This window comes from Buteo buteo, chromosome 23 (genome assembly GCF_964188355.1).
Source record: "Buteo buteo chromosome 23, bButBut1.hap1.1, whole genome shotgun sequence".
Classification (NCBI taxonomy): domain Eukaryota; kingdom Metazoa; phylum Chordata; class Aves; order Accipitriformes; family Accipitridae; genus Buteo; species Buteo buteo.
Window position 1 is genome coordinate 20628070 of NC_134193.1, and position 27836 is coordinate 20655905.

Below are 27836 nucleotides of genomic sequence, written 5' to 3' on the forward strand. Positions count from 1 at the left end.
TTTAATATCCCCCACCATTCTGTGTTCAAAACCTTAGATTCTGGCACCCAGATATATTGACCTGCTCAGTCAGTGGCAAGACTTCAATATCAAGATTACTCTCCTTCAAGGTCTAATATTTTGTTTGCCTTGGTTTTGATCAATATTAACCTCCCGGGTCAATAAATCTTGATACTAGCCTCAAGAGGAGTCATTATCTTTCATAGAAAATGATTATTTCTCAGTTAAACCCTACATTTAATTTTCCTGTAATCCATCTCTTTCATCTTCATACGTTTAACAATTCTTCTGAATAAAATGCACTTTAAAATATCTTAGGCACTGCAGATTTTTAAAATCCTAATTAGCAGCTGCCACAAGATTTTCTCAATTCTTTGAAGCAGTTGGACTCTGCTATTGTAACCGTCTAATTTTGTTGCTTACAGTACCCAGGAAAAATAGAGACTGAAACTCCCTCAGCTAGGATGTGATACAAGCAACCACGTAACTGATAGCTGTGGATATGGATGCAAAAGATATGTGACAGAACCACTTCAGATATTAACAGTCAAGAAAAGAGAGGATCAAGGAAAAATAAAGGCAAAGGTGGCAGAATCTGTTACTCAGTTCTCAGAAGAGAGGATTTTTACTGTATGTAAGATTCCCACCCTTGTACTGCCTGTGTATTACTGGCCAGAAACAATGATAAAAATAGATTCTAACCTCTGAATTTACACCAGTGGGCCTGAAGTAAGAATTTGGACCCACTTGTTTCCTACTTGCTCTTAAAGGATTAAAAGAAGTGTTTTTGAGTAGCAGAAGCAAGAATTATCTTTTCGAGGTCCTCAGTCTTTCATGATCTGAGTTTTAAACTCCTCTGAAGTCATCCTCTGGGGACGTTTTCACATTGGTTTTCTGCCTCTGTTATGAAAATTCTTGACCCTGTACTTACAAATGGAAGGAGACTTTCATACTGTGTCTACAGCTATAAAAGGTGCTAAAATCCACTACTAGTGCACAACCAATCCGAATTTACTAAAAGGACAGAGTTTCTAACATCCTCTTCAGAGCTCACAGCATCCTACGTGCAGCCTTTCATCGCATCTTCAGTTTTGAGGAGAAATGGCTCTCTCCCACCGAGTGATGTACTTTGGGATCAAACACTTCTTGACCCAAAGGCTTGCGCTATTTTGATCTCTTCCCAGCGAGAAGCTTCATGAAGTTGAAACTTCTGTTTCTATAGCAGATCGCCCCATAAAATCGTCCACCAAGCTATCTCTGTTGTTTTAACCTCATTAGTTTTACTTTTTTTCCTTAAGACAGTTCCCCCCCCCCCCCCCAGGGAAACGTGGCTCTAAACACAGCGGCAAAGGCTTTATTTGTGGTATATCCTTGTCACCAGGACTTGGTAACACACTTGGGCCGTGAAGGGGGAAGGAGGGAGCGACCCTACCGCCTCCCTCGCCTCGCACCTCCTCGGCTAAGGGGGGGGAGGACATGGCGGCTGGCGCTTCGTGGGGTGGGGGGGGGCGGCTGCCAACAGGTGGGTCCCCACCCGGGGAAAGCCCTTGTCACCCTCCACGGCCGGTGTGGCGTTGGGAGCAGCGGGCAGCGCCGCCTCGCTTTCTTTGAACGAGGCGGGGAACCCCCGCTCCCCTCACAGGGAAACAGGGGCCGGGCCTTCCCCTCAGGCAGCCAAAGCACCGGGACGCCGAGGCGGGAAAGAGCCGGGTCCCAGCGGCCGCCGCCCCGGCACTAGGCCGCGTCGCCAAGGCCGGCGCGTTGCTATGGCGCGGCCCCGCCCCGCCCCTCGCTGCGCGCCGCTGGCGTCCCAACATGGCGGCGGCGGGCGGCGGCGGGCCGCTGGCGCTGCTGGCCCCGCTGCTGCTGCTGGCGGCGGCGGCGGCGCGGTTGTACCGGGCGGGGGAGGACCCGCTGACCGTGTTGGCGGCCGGCTCGGTGCGGCGGGCGCTGCTCAACTCCTCGGCCGCCTGGGTGGTGCAGTTCTACAGCTCGTCCTGCGGCCACTGCATCGCCTTCGCCCCCACCTGGCGGGCCCTGGCGGGGGACGTCAAAGGTGAGGCGCCGCCGCCGCCGCTCCCCCCTTCCGCGGCGGGCTCTGACCGGGCCCCCCCCGCAACCGGGGAGCGGTCACCGCCGCCGCCCGGTTCTCCACAGCTCCGCCCGGCCTGAGGCCGGGCTGCCGCGGGCCTTGACGCGCTGCCCGGCGGCCCCTCCGCCCCCGCGGCCGCCCTCGGTTCCCCGGGCCGCGGCCGTCGGTTCCCCGGTGTCGGTGCTAGGACCGGGACACCCGTGTGGGCCGCAGCGGTGCCTCGTCCTGCCTCGTCGCACGTGGTGACCCGTGGGGCAGCTGGGCTGCAGCGGGGGCCTCTGCACGCGTGGGTGGCAGCAGGGCCGTGTCAACCGTGGGCTTCGGCAGCCAAGCCGTGGGCGCGCTTGGTCTGCGCCGCGGTGCCTTGGCGAGCGCGGGTCGCCCCTCTTCTCGCTTCTCTGGTGGCGGGCACGGCCCTCGCCACGCTGCCAGGACGGCAGGCAGGACGAAGCGAGGCGTAGGTGTTGGTAGCAAGCCTCCAAATTAAAGGTTTCGTAGGAATCCAGAGATAAAACATCACCGCCGCCTCTCACGCACGCCGAGCGGATTTACGGCTGCGGGTTTACACGCGAGCGTCTCTGTGCCTTGCAGTGTGTGAGTGGATGCGCTGAGGCACAGGAGGTATGTTTAGGCTAAACTCTGAGGCAAGATCTTTATCTTCTGAATGTTTTGTAAAGAGACTAGCCTATATGAGAGGATAAATGAAAAATAAATATTGTGGTACTGGAGGGGCCGTGCATGTGTTTGATTTATACCTTGCAAATTCAATATAGCATGAATGGACTAGAAGGGGGCAAAGGACCGCCAGAAAATAATACAAAAATCAAGTTAAGCGAGAGTCAGATCTTCAGATTTATCAAATAGTGACTTAAAAAGAAGTGGTGGCCTCCACGGTTTATACTAAGGGAGGCCTGCCTTGCTGTGTCTTAGTCTGCTCAATTTTTCTGGCAGGCGCTGAAGTGTTTTATTTGTAGATCTAAGGAAAGGAAACAAACAGGCTCCTCAGGTATGGATTAAATTAAATGCCTCTGATGGTGAGAAGACAGAGTTTGTAGGAAATGTTATGCTTAATATAGTGGTGTTAAAGGCTTTTAAACCACTCTTAATTTAGCATTTGACCCAAGAGACGTTTTCAGGATGGAGGCAGCAGTTCTAATGTATTTGTATGGTTTCAGTTTGAGAGGGAGTGAAGAGCTCTGGCTTTTCTCTGGCAGCCTTGTATGTGAAAATTGTTAGCGATTAACATGAAATGCAGGTGCAGTATTAGGTACACATGGTTTTGGATACACAGAAATGGAGGCCTACCCAAAAATAGGTCCTGATGAACACGTCACACGCTGAGGATTGCTAACTGATGAACAGAAAATGAAAAACGGAGAAACATGGAGCAGTAATGGTTTCAGAATGTTTCAAATGCTCCTTACTTGCATGGGTTTTTGTTTATAAAAGCAGTATTTTTTTTCTGTTTTCTTTGCATAAGTTTGTGTAACATTTTCACCTTTTAATTTGATTTGCTTGTGGCTAAAATAGTATTAGATTTTCTTCTTTTTTTGAGGAAAAGTAAGAACAAGGTGTTTGAACACTGCAGTGAAGATCATGAAGAGCCTGAACTGACCAGAGTTTTTGTCAGAATAAGGCAGGGACATGTTTATATATTACTACAGCAGCATGATACCTTTGTAGGCAATATTTCTTGTAACTTGTAATGACTTCTTCAAATATATATTTTCTTTCTCACCTGGAGTCATGATAACTGCAAATGATGTTATGCACTTGTATTACTATAACCAGTTAAAGGCCTATCTACTCTTTAATCCATTGAGTTTTTATGAAGACTTTCATTTAAAAAGTGGATTTTTATGTTTGTGGACATTGGCACTACCAGCAAATGCAATTGGCTTCTGGTGTTATTTGTCAGCAAAATGTTTCTATTTTAAAGTTGGAATGAATGGATTTTAGTCGGAGACTGAGAACAGTCACACTTTTCGTTGGTAGCTTCATCCAAAAAAAAAACCCAAAAATGTTTTGCCCACTTAGGCTGTCTCAACATTTATTTTTCAAAAATATGTACTCATCTGCTAGGATATTACAGTTATCTTTGAGCATGCAGACTCATCTGCATTAGAGAACTCCTAAATCACTGTGTGGTTGTATTTGCTAATTTGGTACAGTCCAGTTAAATTGGTGCAGCTACTTTGTCCCTAAAAGGCCTGTGCTAGTATACTTAATTTTTATTTCATTTCTCATTTGTTAAATCTTGGCAATGTTATCATTGCAAACGTCATAGCAGAACATAATCCTCCTGAAAAATAGGAGCGGTGCTTGCTTTTGTGTAATTTACATTTTGAGTTTGACACCTCCTCTCATCTCAGAACAGGCTTTAAGCTTAGAGTCCTCGCTGCTGCATTCCTGATCACACATTTAGTTTTATTACAGTAGTATCCAAAGTGGCCATTATAGTTAATTGTACTTTTTCTGTCTCAAAAGGTGATTGAATCTATCCACCAAAATGCCTGTGGGCTGGAATTATGTGCAATAGTTTTCTGTGTAGAAGTAAAACCCATGCAAATTCCATATATAACAACCCTTGGTTTATATGCAGAAGCAATCCACTGCTCTGGGTTTGGAACAACTGTTCCAAATCTAGCAGTTGTTCCAAATCTAGCAATAATGATTTGCTTCTAGAAATTGTTCTTTAAACACATTTGGTGGGGAGCTGTAGAAACCCTGTCATTATTCAGGAAGCGGCCTATGTGTTAAAATATGTAACTCTTAAGTAGAACGCAGGGAGAGGTTCCTTGTGATGCATCTTTTATCTCCCTGACTGAAACATCATAATGGAAAACAACACATGGCATTGCATCTACCTGCTGGAGGGAATACACAAGGTTTATGCAAAGCAAGTATCTTCCTTGTAATGCACTGTGACTGGTGTTTTGGTATTCCGTAGTATTTCTTAAGTGGGAGGTTTGACCAACCTGCTGGATTTCCAGTTTGTCCAATACGTTCGTGTCATTCATTGGAACTTGTTTAGCATAAACAGAAATAGTGATGGTTAATATGATATCACTCATCTACCCCTTTCATATAGTTTGTGAGTTAGTATATCAAAAATAATAATACTAATTTCGAATTCATCAGCATTTAAAAAGAACAATCCAGGTTACAGTGCCACTGTAAACTTACACAGTCTAGTCTGTGCACTCTGGCAACTTCTGCATCCTTTAAAAAGGAAAACCTCCTTTTTAAGCAGAAGCAAATGCTAAGCAGCGCACATCCCAGCTGGTGCTCTTTAACCCAAGTATTTAGCTAGAGATGGGTTTGCATTGTTGTGAGTAGGCTATTTGCATTGGGTTCATAGTGCTTCTATTCATTGTATGAAGGAGGATCAAAACAGGTGGAAAAAGGAGGAGTGGTGAAAGTTGAATGAGATAGATACCCAGAGGCCAAACTTTTTTTTTTATTGTGCATTTTATTTGATGAAATAGACTGTTGTATCTTTTGTGCTCCTGTGAATACATGCCCATCTGCTCTAGCATGCTTGTAGTTACTCCTGGTGCCCGTTCAGCTGTTGGCATGTTCAGCACAACTGAAATTCTCCATCAGCTGCCCCATCCTCCTCCAAAGACAAATAAAGGTCAAGCTATATTTCAAAAGCAGCTAGGCATGCAACTGTCAATCAGATCTTGAACTTGATGAAGCTTTCATGCTCTTTGCTATAAAAGCAAGTTTAATTTTAGTGCTTTTTAAATTTTATTGATACTTGGGAATTGTGGTGTACCTTCAAATTCTGCCCACAGCTGTTTTGATTTAGCTTAGCTTTAAAAAGTAACTGTCTAAGGAGTCTCTTGGAGCAGTTCTTCCTTAAAGTGATTGCTGCAGCAGAGCATGGCTCAAAAATATAAGTTCCTAGCAAAATGAGAAGGAAAAAGCTATAAATGAATTGAAAGCTTATATTGAAGTTATATAAGCATATTTATAGAAATACTTGACCTCTTGTGGTTATTGCTATGAAACATTTATAAAGGAAACTTACAGTAATGTTCAAATTCAACTCTTTAGCACTCTGGTTAAAACTCAGACATTTTTTGAGGTGCATCTAATGTATTCCTGAACGGTACTAAAAGGTAAAGACGGCTTTCAGTAGACAATATGTGAGCCTTGGCTTGTGTGCAATTCTGGAGGCCTCTGAGAAAATTTTAAGTTCGGTAAATAGTGAGTCCTTGTTAAACAACTATAATACAAGATGCATCAAATTTATGGTTTTATAATTGACAGCCATGTGGGTGAGTAACTTCTGGATTAATTTTACTCAGTTATATATACTCTGCGTGGTTTATTTTATGAGCTTAGCTAATGGGAAAAGCTAGGGAATACAATCCAGTATCTTGCAAGTGTTGGGTTGGCTCCTATTTCATCTTTCTGTATTCAATAAAATGGCTTCAGCCCTGGAAGTGCTACATTGTGTGTTGGGATTCTTCTTATTTAAGTGTATTGAAAATACTGATGCAGCTAAGAAACACAGTTATTTTAAAAATCAGTAGATTGTATTACACTTGAGGATAGAAATGACTAGCAAATGAGAATCGACTGAGGGCTTGATTTTTATGCCATTGGAATCTATCGGAGCTCTGTTGTTGATTTCTTTGGGAAGCAGGGTAATCCATCAGCTGAGATCCGTGATCGCTTCTGCTGAAAATTGAAAGATACCTTTGTTTTCAGACTGGGAATCTGCAATTAGAGTTGGTGTGCTGGATTGTGGGGAAGAAGAGAACTATGAGACGTGCAAAGAATATGGTATTCACTATTACCCAACTTTTAGGGTAAGTGGCATAGTATATTGCCTTAGGTAAATGATGCATGCTTTATAGTAACTAAAACCATAACAAACTTGCTGGTGCAGAGTGTTACGTGTAACTCGTTGTTCTTTAGCTGGACTTTCTCTTTGCTTTTTGTGATAAAGCTGCAGGGTTGATAAAAGATTAATTTGAGTTCTTGCTGAATGCAATAGCTGATGTAGTTATTTATAGTAGTAATTTAGTCCTCAGTTCTGAATCTGAAAAATTCTTATTGAAGATACCATTCTAGAATAAGTACTATATAGTTACATTTATGTAATACCTCATTGGGATATATTTGTTTGATAATAACAATTTGTATAAGTATTTTTCAATTCAAATGTTTGTGATTATTAATAGTGGTTTTAGTTTTGGTATGTGAAAGTACAGGTAATTGCATCATGAAATCAGCTAATTTCATGACCAGGGCTCCAATTAAAAATTCACCCTTGATTGATCCTTTACTATTTTTCTAATTAATTTCATAATTTGCTTAAACTGACTGTTAAAAGGGATCTTGTGTTTGCCAAAATTATCTACCATTGTTCATCTTCAGGTCTAAGTGCAATTTTTAACTTCTCTGTCTTTGCCAATCTGTATAATCACATTATTAACTGTAAGTGTAAGCAGAATGTGATGGATGGAGAGTATTGAATAAACTGTGTTTGTTATGACAGGAGAGGGAACAGGAGACATTTCACTGTAGAATTTGTGATGTTCTACCCTGATAGAAAGAACAAATTTTTTAAATTTTTTTTTTTTTTTTTTTTTTTACTCCTTAGAGTTTTGTGTGTAAATTGGTATGCACTCTTTATTAGACACTAAATCGTTTCTTTTTTATTTTTTATAGCAGAAGGCAGTCAAGCTCCATTATATATCCTGTTTAACCACTGGAGGGAGTTGAGAAAATGTGAATAGTGTTCTAAGTATATGTGTAGTTGGTAGTACTGATTTGGTAATGGATCAATATACAGTATTGAATTAAGCATTGTGGTATTTTTCCTCTAAAAGTTGGCTTTATTGTATATCAGAGTTTCGATTGGTAGCTATGAGCTACCCTCGTATAGCTGAGAAGCAGGTCTTTGGAACTCAGGCTAAAAGGGAAAACTGTCTGCTGAACAGATAGATAAAAATGTTTTGTAATTAGAGCTGTAAAAAGTAAAAACTCTTGAAAGCCATTTTTGTTTCTGAACTGAGCTTTCGTCTTACACAGTGAGTTATTTTCAAAGCAATAATACTTTTTTTTCTCCCACATAGTACTTCAAAGCATTTACAAAGCAGTTTACTACTGGAGAAAATTACAAAGGTAAGAATATCCTACTGTAAGAAGTCCCCAAAGCAGTTATCCTATCAGCCAGGGATGTGTCACACAATAAGCAAAATCTCTTTGCCTGTCAATTAGTTTAGACAGCTAGAGATGGGGTGGACACTAAATAGCTCTTTAAGATATGATATTACAAGTACTACATGGAAATGGAATGTCAGGCAGAATTTTAGACAGCAAAACATTTGTTCAAGAACTAAGGGCTCACATTCCTCATTTTTTTGAAATGTAGTTTTCACAAATGGCTAGATAATTTTTTAAAATTCCTTTTTTCCACCACATACCTCATCAGCCTGAGATCCAATTTGCTCAATCCTGATTCTGGTGCTTTTTGATCTGTCAGCCACTTTCCAGGCATCCTGAATCTCACTGGGAGAACCCCTATTCAGATGTTGACTAACTGAAAACAGGCTTATCCTGTGTGTCTGAAGGGATCACAGCTTGAGGTGGTTTGTCTGGGAACAAAAGTAATGTTGTCTTTTTCAATGGATTAACATTTAAAAGGCCAGAGGTCAGAAGAGAGACCACCTGCACCATTAACCCTTAATGTAGAAGTAGATCATAGTTGTACCTGTTACTTTTTGGCATTTGTGAGAGCTTCTGCTTTTTAATTTATTTCTTTTAAAGCAAATAAAATATTCTAACACTTCAGTTATTTCCTCGTATTGTTACATGGCTTTGTAACCTCACCCGGCCCATTTGGTAAGAATGGTGTACTTTTGCAGTTTTTAATGCATGATGAATATCCTTACTGCAAAAAAGCTATTGAAGTTACCCACACCAACTATTGTGAAAGTGAGCACAGATTTAAAATGAAGCATTGTTTGAAGAGGAAACCAGCAAGGCAGACAGATGGTTAGATTTGGAAAAGTCTTCAGGTTTTATTAATTTTGGGGTGGAATGATGATAGCTTTTAAAAATGATCTCATCTCAACATTAAAATGAAATCCTACAACAAATCCTTAGTCCCCATTCTTCAGCCAAATAGTATTCTTGTTTTTAAGTCCAAATTTAAAACAAAAACCTGACACAGAAAAACATGAGAATGTATGAAAACCTGCATGTGAATAATTTTTTCCCAGTTTTCTGAAGTGTTGTGGGTTTTTTGTAACCTGTACTCAGCAGGAGCAGATAGAGAGCTGCAAACAGTTCGTCAGATGATGATTGACTTCTTACAGAACCATTCCCAAGAGCTGAGACCACCTGCTTGCCCACCATTGGATCCAGTTTCGTAAGTTCCTTGTTTAAAATACAGCTGGTATATGCTGACTATGTTAATTAAATAAAATTTAGAAGATCCCATTAAAGATGAAGTAAGCTTTTTTTCTTATTATCAGTTCTGCTATGAGACTGTAAAAGGAAATACCGTCCATAACAGTGGGTGTATTGTATTCTACCTATGTTAAATAGCTTTTCTTTTCTTAAAAGGTCCAGTGATATTACTTCTCTTTTTGACAAGAACAGCCGTCATTATACTGCCATTGTGTTTGAAAGTAATAACTCCTATGTTGGACGAGAGGTAATGTATGACTTATGAATGACATAATGAATATGAATGAATGTTATCATAACACAGAAGAATTTTATGTTATTTAGCCAAGCAAGAAAATTTCTGATTATAAGACTGAACTAAAGGGTCATAAAGGGCAGGTCATGCATATTTGAGATTTCACAAAGTCAAAGCATTATAATAGGGCTGTTGTATTTAGTCACACAGAGGAACATGCTTACAGATGAATGTGATGTCATGTTAACTTCTTCCATTCACGTTTTAGTGGAAGATTAATTTATCAATTTCATTGCTAGCACAATTCTTTTTTCTTTCAAGATGTGGAAGACCACAACAAAAATATTGTCAGATTATGTTATTGTTTTGTTACAGCTAGAGAACTGCTCATAATATTCATTCTTCTGGGCAGCTTTTGTGATCTCAGCTGTTTATAATAATCGAAATTCTCTGGTTCTCTTTCTTCACATATAGGTTTTAGGAAATTACATTCTAAATTAAGATGATAACATAAAATTATTTTCACAGCTCTGAGGCACTGAGGAAGTAGAAGTCTTTGGTTTTTTGCTTCCCCCACTCCCCAAATAAAATATTTGATTTGGCATCATTTCACCACCTAATGAGCCTGCTGTTAGCTTAGACAACTGTTACTTTTCTCTTCCTGCAAAGATGTAGGATAAGTAAAGAAAATAAATTGCATAATTATCTAGGCATAATCTGTGTAGAAACATCCATTGTCTGTGAAATGTTTCTAATTAGATTTGATGCTGGGATGGCCCAGTTGCATAAGTGGAGGAGAGTGTGCTGCCAAAAGTGAGAATCACTTTGAGAAGCAGGCTGCTTCCAGACATTTGTGTTCTGGAAGCTGCTGTATTGCTACAAGTGGGCATTACTGAAGAGAAGAAATGTGATGATTATAAAGTTCTTCAGCTTTTTATCACACTTGCTTTATTACCTGTTGTTATAGGGAAAGACTGAGTGTCATCTGATTAACAGAAAGTGGAGTCTGCTTTCAGAAGAAAAAATATTTGCTGATGTTATGTAGCATTTTAGCTTTATAGAATAGTTCAGTGAAATAGAAAATAACATTGTTTTCAAGTTTACATTATAAGACAATATGGACAAACCTAATAGAAATCACAACAGCTCAAGAAAGGGAGGCCATGTGTTTATCACTGATGAAAGGAAGGGTCTCAAATTACAAATTTGAAAGTGAGGGAAAACGTGGCAAAGATAATATTCACGTGAAAGGGAAAAGTATGGTGGAAACTGGGAAACTAACAACAGGAAAAAGATATAGAAGAGGCAGAGAGGAGTAAAAGTAAAAGAATGAGAAGTAGAAATGTAAGAAGAGTCAGACACATGGAAGGTTTTGTAGGGAAGAATGGAATACTTGAAATGGTAGTGTAAGAGCATAGACTAATGGAAGGATGTGAGGAGTGTGGCCATTAGAATGGCAAAAGAGGATGCCTTTAGCAGTGGGATCTTGAAGGATTTAAAAAGGGAAGCAATATGTATTTAAGCTTTTTTGTTTAAAGGACAAATTTTCATTACTTAGAACCATATCATATTTATGATCATATTTGTAGGTGCAGCTCTGGCTGTACCTGATAGTTGAGTCCTGGCAAATCTTTGAGGCATCCTGATGTTACCACCCTCTTCTGCTTCATCTGCCCTTTGCTTTAATTTACACTTTGCAAAAAAATTTTTGCCTATTCCCAGCTGCTCTAGTGCAAAACCCCAGCATCAGGTTTAAACAGCCGATGAAGATTGGTTTGAGCTAAGATGCTGGACTGTGAACTGGAACTCTTGAGATATAAGCACCTATCCCTATATGGAGTCTCTGCTGTGGGGTTGGTAAACAAAAAAAGCTGAACAGACAGCTGGGTGCTGTGACACCACAGACTACACAGCTTGATTTGGCAGGGCTTGCCAGGCAAAGCCTTAACTCCTTTGGAGCCCTTAATTGTTTTCTTCTAAGTCATGGACTTTGACATCAGAATGCTGTAAAGTGGTGGGACCAGTGTTTCTTCACTACCTGAAAATTTGCCTTTAGACTCTTACATAAATAACATGAAACATAAACCTGTTGGTGCCTGTGGAATATCCTCTGGGCTATTTTGAGGTTTATGAGGACATTTTATCATTCATTCTAATGTTTTCTTCAGATGTTAGACTTCAAAGGGAAAAGATCAGGATAGATCAAGAAAAAAAAATGGACAATAGGAGTAATAATTTCCAGAGAAGAGTAAATCTTCTTTAACTGAAATTGTTAGTGTCCACAGAATACTCACAGATGTATTTCCTTGGTGAACAGCTTAATGATACCCTTAAAGGATGATGCACTTCACCTATTTATATGTCTTGTCCTACAAGATTGGATATTCCTTGAACAATGTATAATTCATGTCATCTTTTCATTACCCAGGTTATCTTAGACTTGATCCAGTATGAAAACATCATTGTAAAGAGAGCGTTGAATTTTGATAAGCCTTTTCTTGAGAAACTTGGTATTACCTCAGTCCCTTCATGCTATCTGATCCATCCAAATGGGTCCCATGCATTAATTAACATGTAAGTAGTTATCTCTCTGAGGAATATGGGGAGGTTCAGTTAAGCTATAAAAACAATTTCCACAGCTTCCTTTCATACAAAGTAAGTTATTCTATAACCTTTTGCATGTATATAATGACATTGTGTCCTGGCATGTAATCAATACATTGTACTGACTGAAGTTGTGTGTTCCATTTCTTTGTGTTTGAAAATTGCCTGTCTTGAATGCTCTCTAGCAATTATTAATTAATCTAGTGGTCTTGTTATACAGTTTACTCTTTGAATGCTTGTGATACACAGACGTGGGTTATGCCAGTGGAAGTTAGACTTCATCATTTAGTAGGGAAAACTAGCCAAAATGGTGTGGTGGCTAATTATAACCTTTGTGTTGTTTGACTACAATAACAAGTTCATACTGCTGACAAAACTCACTTGTGAAGTAGATGTTTTGAAGTAGTGTTTCTAACTGGAAATAAAAGTTCTAGGCCAATGTTTGTTGTTTGGAATTTGATATGCTGAGAGCAATGAGCTGATTGTTAATGAACCATTTAATATTGTTACCTGTATTTTTAATAAAAGACCTAATATTACTTTTGCATACTACTGTTGCCTATTTATAGCTTTAACCTACTACTGTGATACTTCTGAAAAGAAAAAACTTTGGAATAGAAGTGAAAAAAATTAATGAAGCATCAAAGTTCTTAAACTTGCTTCTGAGTCAAAATACTTGTTCCATGTGAACATTGCCTGTGTAAGGCGAACTGACATTTTGATGAAAATGATGTTTCTAATTTTGGATGGAATGTCAAACCTCTAATCCAAATTATTATTATTACTATTCCTAAACTGAACATTATTTAATTTCACTTTGTATCAAAACATAACATGTTGCACTAGGACTGAAAAACATAAAACAAAGTGAATATTTTAATTTATAAATATACTAATTTGCTTTGGATAGTCACTTAGTCTGAGACTAAAAGTAATCTTTACTTTGTCCATTTATATGCAGTTTGAAGCCTCTACGGTCTTTCTTTTCTTCGTATTTAAAGTCACTACCAGGTGTAAGAAAAAAACTTCTTTTGCCACTTCAGCTACCTGTTCAAGAAAACAAAGAGGAGAGTACAGAAATCAAGGTGTGGAAAGAGTTTGATAAGTAAGTGATACCCTCGATTTTCAGATCAATGCTTGTTTATTAAAATTTGCTTGCAGTTTTTTCTTGCCATGTGGAAAGCTGTGCTGTAATTTATTATAAAACCCTAGGGCAGTTCAAAATTGTACTTCATTCCATCCCAGGTGATGCACCTTGAATTGAATAGGTTGGTCACTACTGAATGATCTGCATTTTTCTGCTGGGTAAAATTAAAGGCGTTCATGCTTAATACAGGAGAAATTATGGCATCAAAACTGAGAGCAAAGCTTTCAGCTGTTGCTTCAACTTCATCCATTTCCCAGTATAGTCAGGTAACACTTGTGAATTAGTTCAATTCTAGCATCAAGGTTACAACTTCTTTATGATTGTGAGCAGTGTTTGAAACAATTCAGAGATGAAATTGTTGGGGGCTTTTTCAGTATTTGGTTTTTAGCAGCAAACATCTGCACTGCTAATGTTTTTCTCCAAAAGTATTGTTAAATGCTTAAGTGACTTAAAAATACCAAGGACTTATCACCCATTACCTGAAGTATATAGATCACTGATTTGAATTGTTGGAAAACTTCAGCAAGTAATCAGTGTCCCTGAAAAAATAAATAGTAAAATAACAAGCTATAACATTTCTGTAGAAAACAAGAATTCTGTGTGTCTATAATAGTGAATCAGTGCCCACTAAAAAGTGCTTGTCAAATGCAAGTATAATAGAAAATACTATAGTCACTGTAAAAGATGTTTATCATACCAAATCTGGTAAGGTTTATCTTCACCCTCTTTCCCTCTTTGTCTGTTTGAGAGAAGGACGCAAAGGCTTTGCAGAGAGATAATCCCTCAGCATCTTTAGATGGAAAAGATGTAGGACTGAGTGCTTTCATTTTGTACTTATTTTCCTTTCATGGACACTATTAGTGTCATCTTCTTTTAATGACTATTATAAAATATTTTATATGAAACATTCTGTTGTCAAAACAACTTAGTTAAATTGAGCTGCTTTCCAGCAAGACAAAATCTTGTTGATGTGAATCTCAAGTCCAAGTATCTTCTAAATAGGATTCTTTGGGGAACCTCATGCATTCACTTGGATGTCTCTTTATCTAAGAAACTTGAAGCAGAATTTTGCAGTTCGTTTAAATGTAAGCAAGTACAATATTAATTAAGGAGATAAATTCAGAGTAAGGATGTAGTTTGAGTTGTTAAGAATATAGATTATTCTGTATTTTAATATGTTATTTCCTGAACATTATTTAAGAGGTGGGACCAGCCAGTTTCTTGAATGATTGTTCTTTTAATTGTATTTGGTTTTAGAAATAATAATGTTACTGAACTCTTACAAGAAGTGTTTAACTCTGTTAACAATGTGAACTTCTGTTTGTTTGGTTACATTGCTCTGTATCATACTGTCTAGAGCTTGTACTCTGAAAGCATTGAAAGATAGGGTGTTTTTCTTGATGTATTTGTACTTTGTAAAGTGTTTTTTGTTGTTAGGATATTTGGTTATGAGAAGGAACTCTTAAACTCTTTGATTTGCTTTACGTGTTTTACTTGTACCTGTCGTAAGGTAGCTAATTCTGTCTTAAGAGCTGGTGTGATTAAAATTGACTGTTAAACTTGTATGCAAACAACCTACAGTAAAACTAGTGCATTTGGGAGAGGATTTCTAGATTCAGTCCTTTCCAACGTTGACCTTTTTCAGTCTTGTTTGCACTCCTGCTCTGTGTATGATCTACTTTTGTTCAACAGAAGTCTCCCTTTTTTCATAGCATGTTATTTTTCTATTTGTGGTCAATCCTGAAGAGAAGCTATAATTTCTTTACCCTATCTATTTCCTTGCTGGCAATGTCAGGGTTATAATTTCATTACAAGGTAAAGCTGGCTGGGAGGCAAAAAGTTTAGTCAAATATAAAGGAAATTCTTGTATGTGGTTATGCTTCCTTTGTCTAAACTCTGAAGAAAATGACACAAAATTACTCTTTGTAGAGAATACAGTGAAACTCACTGAACTTGACACTCACCGTACCAAGCACCTGAAGTAACTGCTGTGTCTTCCCATAGTGGTGTAGGTTATACTGCAATCACTGTGGAGTGGCAAATGTTGAGGTTTTAATGACACCTACTATATATCAATTTTACCTTCATGACTGGTGAGAAAATGAGCGAAAGAAACCTGCCGCTTTATAACATTATATATGTGTGTTTCAGATCTAAGCTGTACATGGCTGACCTTGAATCGGGATTGCATTACCTGCTTAGGGTAGAGCTTGCTACGCACAAGACACTTGAGGGAGCTGAGCTGAAGACCTTCAAGGATTTTGTTACCGTCTCTGCCAAGGTATACACTTCTAGTCTTTGATTATTTGTAAGAATAAAGTGACTCTAACATAAAATTTATTATGTGACATAAGTCTCTCAAAATGTCTTTCAGAATGTTTAAGTATATGCTTCCTCAGTAGCTTAAAAAATAGTTTTGTGGGTTTCTTTATATGTTATTTTTGAGTTACTGTATGCAGTTCTGACATACTTAGAGGGTTGAAATGCATTTAATTTAATCTCAGAGGGCTAGAAATTAAATAAAGCTTAAGTAGTCTGCAACATATTGAACAAACACTGTGAATATAGTCCATTTATCAGATTTTCAGGATAAGTAGCTATTGTAACTGAGTGGGATTAAAAAAAATCTTTGTTTTGCCTTCTTGACTTTTGGATTTCTTTAGTGCATGCTTGAGAAATGGTGTTCTGTTTAGAGATATTGGTAACTTCTGTCTAAATTTTGAATATAATTGAAGAATTGAATTTAACTGAGTATTTCAAAATAATGGTAGTATTGAATATAATTGAGTATTTAAAAAATAAAGATGCTTACATACTACAATTGAGTGAAGGGACTATATATGTAATACAATGTGATATGACTTGAAAAAAATTGAAATAATTTAACTTCATAATGTCAACCTACTGAAATGACCAATATCTCTTTATATTTACTTATTGAGCAGCTAACACTTTGTTTTGTTTTAAAGAAAGTGAATCAATATCTGTTTAAGGGAATAATAAGGCCTATATGAACTATTTCCAAATATCTGGATTTATCTGAAAATCAGACAGACAGTTTCTTGCCTCCCCCCCACCCCGCCCCCAGCCATCAGAGGTCAGAAATCTCTAGCTGGCCTCATTTCTTTAAGAAAGTGTGGTGGTAATCTTGCCATCATATTATCCCTAAAACATCCTCTGTTCTTCCTGATGGCTCCTGGCCAGCTGATGTCATTTGCTTCCCTGGCTATTAGCGCATAAATGGGGAATGCTCTCTTTTAGTTGCATGCTCATCTCCAGACTGCCATTGTACAAGTGGGGACTGCTGTCCTTTATTCGCTTTCTCTTGTTGTGTAACACTTTCCTCGTAGTTCTCATTCATGATTCTCAGGTGTTTCCGTTAGGAGATTTTTTTATACTATCCTCCTGTGTAACAGCATTTATGGTGATAAATCTTAAGTCACAGAGGTCTCTGGTTCCCTACCTGGGGGATTTTCATTGTTGCAGAAATAGTTTTTTTGGCTATCAGTGCAGAAGTCCATTGTTTTTTGAATCCTCGATGAGACTGGTACCTACCTGAGATACTATTGTTGTTTAGAAAGTAATGGGTGATATTCTGGGGCTCCTACAGGAATAAATGTAATTATAGTATGCAGTCAGTAGTTCAGAGGTGTGCTGGTTTTTTAGACTGTTTAAGAGTTGTCTTTGAACCCAAACAATGCACATGGCCCCTAGTTAGACACAATACAGACAATTAGCAAAAGGGAGTTCCTGCCCATTAGATTTGCATGGTATCAAGTGAGTGGTCTATGAATTAGAGATATTATCGATAGTTGGACAATGGCTGCAGAATGACTGGCATATGTATAGCATGTTCTGTCATAAATTGCTTTCTGTATTTAATGTAGCAGATACAGGGACTTTATTTCCCCATCTGTTGAAATACTGCTCCTTCTGGAAGGGTACTTAGAGGATGGTATGCATACTCTACTTAATTCTATAGTAATTACAACCATCACTAAAGTAAGATTCCATTTCTAGTGTAAAATAATGACATTACCTCTGATTTACAGTTCCTCGCACTCATCTGCCAGACTGACTTCTTTAAGTTGCAAGTTAAGGAAGTCACTATTTCCAAATCACTTTGGCAATCACTGTTACACATATGAAAAGGAAAATGCTCTTCTAGATAACCAATATCATCTACATGTACAGAAATCTGAACAAATATTTTATAAGAACTCATTTTTGTGATTATCTTCTAAGAGTGAGAAGGATTTCAGCCTCTCTGATTCACTTAGGTCTTATGCTCCATTCTGAGCTATACACTGAGCTGAATTACCTTAATGCAAAGTTCTACATAATCTGTCAAAAGTTGTTCTGTAGCGTTTCTGCCTGCTGTTGGGTAGCTTCATTCTACTGGTTAATATTTTGTGCAGGCAACTTGTTAAATTTTGTAAGCAAAAATTAGTGTGATTTTTATTGAAAGCAGAACAAGTAATTAATTTGCTCATAACAAAAGAAAATCTGAAGCATTTTAAAGACAGGTAAAATGCATTTAGGTAAAGATAAAAGTGTCTTGCTGCTAATGAGATTTGTGCTTTAAAATGTGGTAAAATATGGGTATTTTCTTCTTTCTTTTTTTTTTTTCACAGCTTTTTCCTGGCCGACAGCCTGTGGTAAAGTTGTTAGAGACCTTGCAAGAGTGGCTGGTGAGCCTTCCATTAGACAAAATCCCTTATGATGCTATCCTAGATCTGGTCAACAACAAAATGCGGGTAAGCTGTTGCTAGTTTCCAGCATAAAATACAGCATTAGTAAAGGATAAGATTCTATATAAATCTAAGACATCAATTACTGATGGTCCCTCAGTCATAATGGAGTTATAAGAAGGTTAAAATGAAAATAAAGTGAAATCATTACCAGAAAAAAATCCACATGAAGAAATTGAAATGAGAGAATTGAAGTACACAATCCTGTCTCAGTTTTATAATGAGCAAGCGATCGCTAACATATACATGTTCCCTAACGTCAGCTTCAAATGATGCAAGGTTCCCAGCAGATATTTTTGAGTTGTCTTTGCTTGCTGTGCCTGCTGTCAGCAGGATTCTCTTAAAGATCAGAGTTTAAGTGATGGGAAATTTACCCACTGAATTGCATATTATTCCTGAAGAGTTTCCCCAAACACTCTTTAATTTCCCAGCACAGTAAAGGCCTTGCTAGGAATCCCATCTCACTTTGGTAATGCAAAGCCCTATCACAGGGCTATCTTTGTACAGAAGTTAATATGAGTCTTTCTTCCTGTGAAATGGGATTGCTATCTGAAATTTGGAAACCTCCTGTGTGTTTTAGGAAGCAGAGAGACAATTCTGAGAAACTAAAATTTTGCACTGGATTTTAGGCATAATGAATAAGTAGTGGTTTTGTTTTAAGGAATAATGATGAATTCTACATCTTAGCCTGGTAAGACTTTACCACTCTAAGTTATGTAAACCTTGCTGAGTAATATGGAATTTTTAATGTGCCCAGAGAAACTGTAGCTCTGTCAGAGTTTACAGTAATATTTGTGTGTGCGTGTTGTGTTCACACTGTGCTTAAAAAAAACTTCACAAGTTAAGCTACTTAATGTATTCTGTCAGGCTAATTAGACATTTGTGATGTGCATTTTAGTAGGTTTGACACCAGTGACTGTACATTGTATATCATGTAATATGTTTGCCAGAGGGATGAGTTTTACAATGGTGCATCAGAGTATCTCAGAATTAAGGATTGTTATAAGTTTAAAATTTGTTTGCCTTAAGCATGAACTCATTAGCAGAAGTGCAGAGAGAGTCATTTACTATTCTTTATCCTTGGATCACCTCAATTTCAAGGTAGAATCAACTGTGACTGCTGTTATGTTCAGTAGTGAATTTAAGTCCTGGAGATGTGTATATCTTAGATACTATTTTTTCCCCTCCCCCCACCAGATTTCTGGGATATTTCTCACTAAGAAAGTTCAGTGGGTCGGATGTCAAGGCAGCAGACCAGAGCTGAGAGGTTATACCTGTTCCCTTTGGAAGCTGTTTCATACCCTAACTGTTCAAGCTGCACTGCGACCAAAAGCTTTGATAAATACAGGTAAGCAGCAGTTATGCGAGACACTTGAAAGATGAGACAAATATGTACAGCAGTTCTGCTACACAGTAGAATAAGTAATGGATTAGAGCAAATTTTTTTGTGTATGTAAATACTCAACTAACAACACATTGGTGGAGGACATTGGCTTTCAAGGCTTAGCTTTCAGGTTTGCACCAGCAGAGGTCAGAGCATAGCTTTACTGCAGCGGGAAGGCTTTGAAAGAAAGCATGTCAGTTTGTCCTTGCTTAGAAACGTGGTAAATAAAGTATGTGGCCCTAAAGATGTGAGCAATAAAGCAGAAAAAGGAGAGAATTTCAAACAAAGACATTTTGAACTACCTGAAAAGGGATGAACATTGTTCAGGTTACCTAAGGTTACACTGCTAATTTAATTTGAGAAGAATGAGATTTAACCATGCAGTTTAGTAGCTATAAAAGATGTACAACCATTAGCCAATCCTTCTGTAATATTATTTCTTAAATACTGAATGCTGTGACTGTTTGGGTTTTTTTTTTTTTCAGCTGAATGTACCTAGTGTCCATTAATCTGTGCAGTGATATACTACTTTGCAAGCACTCTGTAAAATTGCCTATTTTTAGACTTGCAGCATCTTGTGAAGCAGAGTGTTAATATTCTGGTGATGATTCCCATTTAAGAAACGTGCTGGATATATAATCTATTTTCCTCGCACAATGGAAATAGAATTACTAATGGTAAAATATTGGCCTTCATATGTTTTTATTCTTGCCAGGACAGTGCTTTGTTTGGTTATAGTTCTATTTAGTTTACATTTAAAGCCTTGTTAATGTCTCTTTGAAGGAATATAAGAATGCTAGATGGACTGTTACTAGATCATAAAACTCAGAAATTTGCAATTTGTCACTTGCTGATTGTATGTTTTAAAAAAAAAAATTATTTTATTATTTCAAATTACAGATACATGCATTTGTCCAGCATTACTTGCAATCACAGTGAAAATCTCTCAATTCTAAATACGGAATCTCCTGCAGAATAGGGATTTTTTTGAATAGCTAATCATCCTGTTGTTGATTTTTTGTTTCTCTCTTCATTTTGTCTTGTTTTGTTTGTTATTCATGGGACAGTAGGTTGAATCCCTTTAATTTAGTAATGTGCTCTGCCTGGTGAGTTTGGGGTTTTTTGTACTGGATGATAAATTAGCTGTTCAATGGGATCATGGATAAGTTAGATTTCCCCTTTTGTCCCAATTGCCAAAAGGTGTTCTAATTAAATGTAAAAATGTTCTTAATATTTAACTATACAAAATTGCGTCTTAAATTGCTCCCATGTTTCAAGCGTGAGCTCCAGTTAGTCTGAAGTTAAAAATACATTGTAGAACCTGAAAACTCTTTGGCACACTTAACCATCGATTTAAATCGGGACAGATATGTGATGATCACTTCTTATGGCGAAAGAATTGGGTCAGTCTGAGACTGTCGGATTATGTCTTGGGAGGTTTTCCTCTCCTTATTGCTTGTTTAAATCCCATCTACTAAAAAGCATGATGTACTCCCTAATCCTTCCCACCACAGGTAGGGTTTTATGGTTCTTGTCCATTTTAAAGATTAGGGTTACCCTGAATTGCAGTAGTTTGGGAGGAAAGAGAAAAGGAGGATTACACGATGATACATGGCAGATGTTAATAGAAGATTCATCTCTGGGCTGATAAAAGAAAAACAAACAAAATGAGCCATTTTGCAATTGTTTGTTTTCTTTTTAAAGCAGCTGTATTTTTCTTGATAGTTTCCTCTGCTTGCAGAGTCTGGCAGTCAGTGTGAACTTGCTATGGCTTTCTTGATATAATGTTTTTATTGGTTTATATTTGACACGTTTTATTGTTGAACGGTGTAATTTGAACCTGCAGTGGGATCAGCATAAGGGAATCCAAAGGAACTCTGAACAGAACTGCTCACATCGGAGGATGTATAAAATCATTATAGAAATCTAGTCCTAAGCATGCTTAATTATATGAAATGTGTTTTTAGGTAATAGGATCTATTGGCATGAATAAGACAGGCTTGTGGATTTTATAAAGAAAATTATCTGGATTCTTTTTAATCTGTTGCTGAATTTGAAAGACCTCACCACAAAATGAATTTTCTAGAGCGTAACGTTACACAGGAGAGCAGATATAATTAAATTTGTGTATGAATCTCTGTTCCTCCATAAAGAGATTATTTGCTAGTAGTTACTTTTGTTGTGTTTGTTGTTGTTTTTTTTCTAAATATATATTTTAGTATGCAGGGTAAAACTGTTTTGCCTGAAATTCATTTCAACTTTCCAAAATTATTTTTCAGCCTTTCTTTTAATACGGTAATTTAATCTGCTTTAATCTCATAGCTTTTATTTATACATGCCTATTCAATCACAGATATTGAATGTCTGAGTAGAGATTGTTTGCTTTTTATGATTTCTTTTTGGCTTTAAAGACTTTTTTGTTGCCATGTTTAAGAATGTAGCGTTGTTGTTCTAAATAAAGGTGTTTTTGACAGTCTAAATGCATTTCTTATACATAACAGATAAGTACTCTGATAGTTTTGAATAGGTTTTGTTGAGGATTTTTTTTTTTCCAAAAAACAACACATATATGGAGGGCATATGTGCTACCAAACTGTTTGTTACTCACTACGGAATAGGACCGTGAACAAAGCACCGTAACCCTTTACTACAGAACCTACAAAACCTGCATTGTAAATTACTCTTGATAGAGGTGTTCAACTGCAGGCATTGGTAATTGATCAATCTGCATCATAAAATGTGTTTCGTTTGACAAGTGTGTGTTCGTGATAATGTATAGTACATTTGTAAATACATTTTGGCATAATTTACTAGGTCAATTAAGCATGAATCAGAAAATCTGAGACTGAAATGAAACCATTAGGATTTCAACAAATTATATCAGGTTTTCAAGCCACTTATAGATGTAGGGACTACCTGCTGTCGCAATAAAGGCCCAGGACAAAGTTCTCAATCTGTAAAGACCTTAGCTTCCTTCTCAATAAAATAATAATTCTTTCGCATTATCTTTAGTGTACAAGTGTGAATGTTACAGAAAGAATAATGTGTTTTGTATTTATTTTAGGAGGAATTCCTGAGTTACTCTTGAAAGTTCAAAAGTCGCGAAGTAGCTGTTATGTGTGTGCATTCAGTGCCTGCCAAAAAAGCTGTGGAATTAATAACTGTAATGAGATTCTGGTATTCTGTAATACCTCAGAGTTACGGAGTAACAAACAGATATCATAGGCACCTTGTGAAATACTTACCAGAGGGGTTTTGACCCTTGGTTTTTCAGTAGCAAGGTCACCATAACTTTAGTGCCTGAGCATAAATGTAATGGTGAATACTTAACATAAATATTCATTTAGTTATTGGGCAAGATATTGGAGAAAGGCTCTACTTCCAGAAGAATTGTGGGAAGTATAGACAGCATGGACTTCGCACGTTTTAACAATTTCAAAATGTACTCTGATAATGGGCTTCTGGAAAAATTTTAATGTCTGATTTTCATTTAGCTAAGTTTGTTCCACCTCTCAACTTGTAAGATATTCTTTGAAAGGAGAAATTTCACTGTAAAGAACACTTGACCTTTAACTCTTATTTTAATGTGTTGTTCAGGGTAACTTTGAACACAATTGTGTAGACTAAATGTATTAGTATGTATTGGTATAAATAGCTACTTTGCATTTTTAATAACACTAGGGCTCACCTAGCATTTTTTGAACCTTAGTGTGTTTGAAAGAACTCCTTTGTAGTTGTGTCTGATATCCCAGATAACCTTTCAAAACAGTATGTTTTGAAACATACTGTTTGAGATCAGATTAAACTCTACATTATTTATTGTCGAATAATTTGGTTTCTAAATGTCTCACCGCAACCACTTAGTGATAATATCTTACGTGTATTTTGTGGGGGAGGGGTATTTCTTCTAAGAACTGTGTGAAGCTTTTAATCCCTCTAATATCTTTGTGACTTACTGAGGTATAGGTTCTGTATGATGGCACATGTGTTATGGATATCTTTAAATTACAAAAGTGGCTAGTTTCTTATCTCTAAAGTGGAGGTATAAATTTGCATGGAACAAGAAGGTAGCAACATTTCCTTTCCTTTTCCCACAGTTCACTTTTATGTACATTAAAGTGCTGATGTTCAAGCTATGTTTGTCCAGGTGATGCTGAATGCATCTATCGTCTGTCTTCCTAGGTCTTGAAGACAATCCCCAAATAGTACTTCAGATCATGCGGAGATACATTCACCACTTTTTTGGATGCAAGGCTTGTGCTCAGCATTTTGAAGAAATGGCTAAAGAGTCCATGGATTCCGTTAAAACGTTAGACAAGGCTGTTCTCTGGCTCTGGGAGAAACACAACGTAGTGAATAACAGGCTCGCAGGTATGGAAGACCTTGCTTAGGAAAACCCACCAGAGGTAGCTGTGTCTGAAAGCCAAGGCTGTGGCATTTTATACAATGTGGTTTGTATTTGAACAAAGGCATGTGCAAATGAGGCTCTGTAACGAGAGTTTAGAAGCAACAGTAACAGTTGTTCCAGTTTGACTTTCCTTTATTAAATACTGACTTCAAAAGACTAACTCCGCATTTACATTGGTGTACAAGAAAGGGTACTTGTGTATAGAGCAAAACCTAGAGCATCCCAATCAATTATAACTCTTAAGACCAACATGCTAAACTTTGCATGAGTGAGAAATATATACTTGAGATATGCTATCCTCCAGTAACATAGTTATCTCTTATCATATATAATGAAAAAACATCATTCTCAAAGATACTGTTTCTTCTGAGATTTTACCTGTTGCTTGATGAGAGGATATTTCTGGAGTACAAATCAAGCCTTTTCAAAAAGGAGCATACAGTTCAGCTACTTATCAGTGGATAAAAAATAATTAAATTTCTTTCTGTAACAGTTTAAATAGATGTTAAAACCTGTCTTCGTTTTGTTCTGGAGAGATGCTGTATAGAAAATGATGATAATTGAACAGGAGACTTTCTCAGGATAAAAGAGCCTAAACTATTAGCAGATCAGCAACTGAATAAAATAAAATTACTGTATGAAGAAAATCTGTTCCCCTGCTAGATTGCCATGTTTTCAGTTAGACTAAAAGTACCATTAAAATACTGGTTGTATTTAATCCGTTCTGTTATGGGAATATCAAGTAACTAAAGCACTAAAGAAAATTGGTTTCTCTTTACACTTAATCCCTGTCTGCTGTTATGGATCTGTGTAATGTAGCATTAGTTACAATTTAAATATGCTATATTGTGTTTATATTATGGTTATGCTGAATTCCCAAGATTTATGAAGTATTAAATACTCTTGTGAGCATAAACAGTTTGTCTCCTTTCTCCAAGGAGAAAAGTAAATGATGAGGTATTAAATAAAAACATCCCCTAATGTTTGTTACTATTGCCAGGTTGAATACAGAAAAAAAGTCATCATGTTAACTTGAAGTTGCTAAGTAGTGGAGCAATACACTTATTTAGAACATTAAGTTATTGGAAAACTTGCATGGATATTGATTTAGATGATGCAACAGCCGGCTAAAATACCCTTTTAGTAAGAAGTATAAACGTACTGGAATAACTAATAATATTAAATTATGCTTTTTAAGTTTACTAAAATTTCTCTTTGTGACAGTGACTTATTTTAATTCCTAAAAGCTGCATCTGTATTTCTGGTAATATATATAGCTTTCAATGAGAAATGATGTTTGACTGGTCAATGAAAACACCTTGGCACAGCCTTCAAGTGCAGGTCATGAGATTGTTGTATATGGCTCTGCCCTATTTAATTCTTTCCTGTTGCTTTAGAATGTACAGAATTTATAGCGTTCTTCTTTTTGGCAGGAATACATGAAGTACAGCAAGTGTTCCGTTTGTAATCTTACCATAAGACATTTTGTTTCTACTTTCTCTACTGAAACAATTTGATTACTGAGTAATCCTTATTTAAAGATATCTGAAATGCAGACTTGCTCTCATACTTTCAGGTATCAAGGAGACAAATATTTTAAGCTTTCTCTGAATCCCTAAACAATATTTTGCTCAAAATCATGGGGAAGTTTCCTGCCTTTAAAAATTATAAAAATAACAATAAAATAAGAATCTATATTTATTTCTGAAATAATTTAAGTGTTAGTGTACTAATAACAATCAGATAAATTAGCTTTTTTACCAGGTACAGGTTTTTGTTCTAAAAATTATCTCCATCCACATTTTAAAAATATTTTTTTACAACAAAGTGCAACACTAGCTACAGTGTTCAGCTCTGCCATCAAGACAGAAAGGTGGCCAGAGCTATGAGCAACTAAAATGTTAAAATTGGATCTAGTTCAAGACAGCATTATATATTTAAATGCTAAAAAGCAAGCTGAAAAATACATCTTAAATATGATAATAGTTTTTAAAGTACTGAAAATAATTTGCTATAGTAACAATGCAAGCTATGAAAAAGCAAGCTTAGGATAGAATGGTTCACAATATAGAAACATGAAAATATCTGCAAGTCTTTGGCCTTGAAACTGCTTGCTGCAAACCAAGCTTCAGGATTAAAGAGTATTGAGTGCAAAAGAGCAGTTTGTTTTGAACCATAATTCAAGTTAACCCCTGAAAGGCCCAGATGGTGGTGTTTTCATGCCTTCTAAAAGCATAGCAATTGTAGTATCTTGTATTAGAATTTGAATGCTACAGCTTTTACTGAGAGAAAAGGAAAATAATTATTATTTAGTGTTTGTGTTTTGAAAGAGGAAGCAACACTTTGGAACATAATTGATGCATCCATAAGGAAACCTATGAATTTCCAAATTTGTTCATGATTGTTTTCAGTTTAATACAAACGTTATTGGGCTGTGCTTTTTTTGCCAACCTCACTATTTATGAGTGGAAAATATTCTCTGTGGTTTCCAGTGAAATGTCTGATGGTTCAGCTTCCCTAGTTCATTCAATTCTGATAGTTTTATGTTTTTTCTCCTCCCAATTAGGTGATTTGACTGAAGATCCAAAATTTCCCAAAGTTCAGTGGCCAACTCCAGACATTTGTCCTGCATGTCATGAAGAAATTAAAGGATTACACAGCTGGAATGAAGCCCAAGTTCTACAATTCATGAAGTGTCACTATAACACTGAAAATATTCTATATAAATACACTGAAAGCCAGACTGACTCCAGTGAAACTGAACAGGGAGATACAAGGGAGTTGAAAGACAAAAGCCTACTGAAGAAACCAAGTGGAAACAGAGAAAATAAGATCCAGGATAAAGAAAACATACTCGATTCAGAATCTAAGGTGTTAGATAAGCTAGTAGCAAACCATGGACCTGTCAAAGATAGTGGTAAAAGCGCAGTTGGATCAGCTAACCTTAAAGAGACGAAGCAGGCCGTGTCTTTCTTAGGGATTGGATTTTCAAACATAGACATGAGTCTGTGTGTCATACTGTATGTAGCATCATCCTTATTTTTAATGATAATGTACTTTTTTTTCCGAATGAGATCTAAACGGTGGAGAGTGAAGTATTATCGTTCATCTGTATAGAAGTTTAAATTGGAAACAAAGTTTTCATTGTACGTGGCTGTTCAGTACCAGATACAGCTTTAATATTTATGATCAGGGATTTTATATACAGTATTCCATGTTTCAAAACCCTTTCTCCCCAAGTCATTTCACAAGTGTTCTAGCTTAATATATGGAGCTCGCTGTAAGAACCCTAATCTTTAACTGAGGCACACAGTGCTATCATAAAATGTCCACTGAACGAAGCATTGCATTTTTCAGTTAAGATTTTTCCATGACTTACCACCTACATCCTTTACTCATTTTCAGAGTAAACATTGCATTATGCAATCAACTGTGCCTGGTTTTAGAAGGAAATTGGATATTGTTTTGTGTACTTCAAGTTAGGTGTTTTTTTTAATTTATCCAGAGCTGATTTTGCCTACCAGAGTACTGAACAGTTATGCTGTTACCTTGGCTGCTTCATTTGGAGAAGCAAGAATTCTGATTTTTTTTCAGGAAACAAGAGTTCTATTCTGATTAAATCCATTCTAAACCTATGTGACTTCCCGAAATATTATTTACACTGCATATTTAAAGTAGAAAGCATTACACGTTCAAATAAGTCTTCCATTCTCGTGTGCGTTCCAGCCAAGGATGTGTGTGTTTCTGCTAGGGTGAGAGTTTTGGGGCAGTTTGTATCTCA

General features: G+C 37.2%; 1 protein-coding gene across 2 annotated transcripts; it reads left to right on the forward strand.

The window, feature by feature from the left end:
• Window positions 1-1791: 1791 nt before the first annotated feature.
• QSOX2 (quiescin sulfhydryl oxidase 2) lies at window positions 1792-27690 on the forward strand. 2 transcript variants are annotated; one of them, XM_075054655.1, is made up of 12 exons: window positions 1792-2056; window positions 6815-6915; window positions 8188-8236; window positions 9377-9485; window positions 9683-9773; window positions 12190-12335; window positions 13327-13470; window positions 15664-15793; window positions 18147-18269; window positions 19461-19611; window positions 23830-24018; window positions 26622-27690. In XM_075054655.1, exons 1-12 carry the CDS (start codon window positions 1816-1818, stop codon window positions 27170-27172), a joined length of 2025 nt encoding a protein of 674 aa, XP_074910756.1. In that variant the 5' UTR covers window positions 1792-1815; the 3' UTR covers window positions 27173-27690. The 2 variants fall into 2 exon arrangements, with proteins under 2 accessions (XP_074910756.1, XP_074910755.1); XM_075054654.1 differs by having other exon boundaries at window positions 1809-2056; window positions 9380-9485.
• The last annotated feature ends 146 nt before the right edge of the window (window positions 27691-27836 follow it).

Bases quoted from the DNA above. Each gene is read 5' to 3' on its own strand.
- QSOX2 (XM_075054655.1), top strand. From the start codon at position 1,816: ATGGCGGCGGCGGGCGGCGGCGGGCCGCTGGCGCTGCTGGCCCCGCTG. The intron at 9,486-9,682 runs GTAAGTTCCTTG...TTTTCTTAAAAG, and splicing joins CCACCATTGGATCCAGTTTC to GTCCAGTGATATTACTTCTC. The intron at 24,019-26,621 runs GTATGGAAGACC...CCTCCCAATTAG, and splicing joins AGTGAATAACAGGCTCGCAG to GTGATTTGACTGAAGATCCA.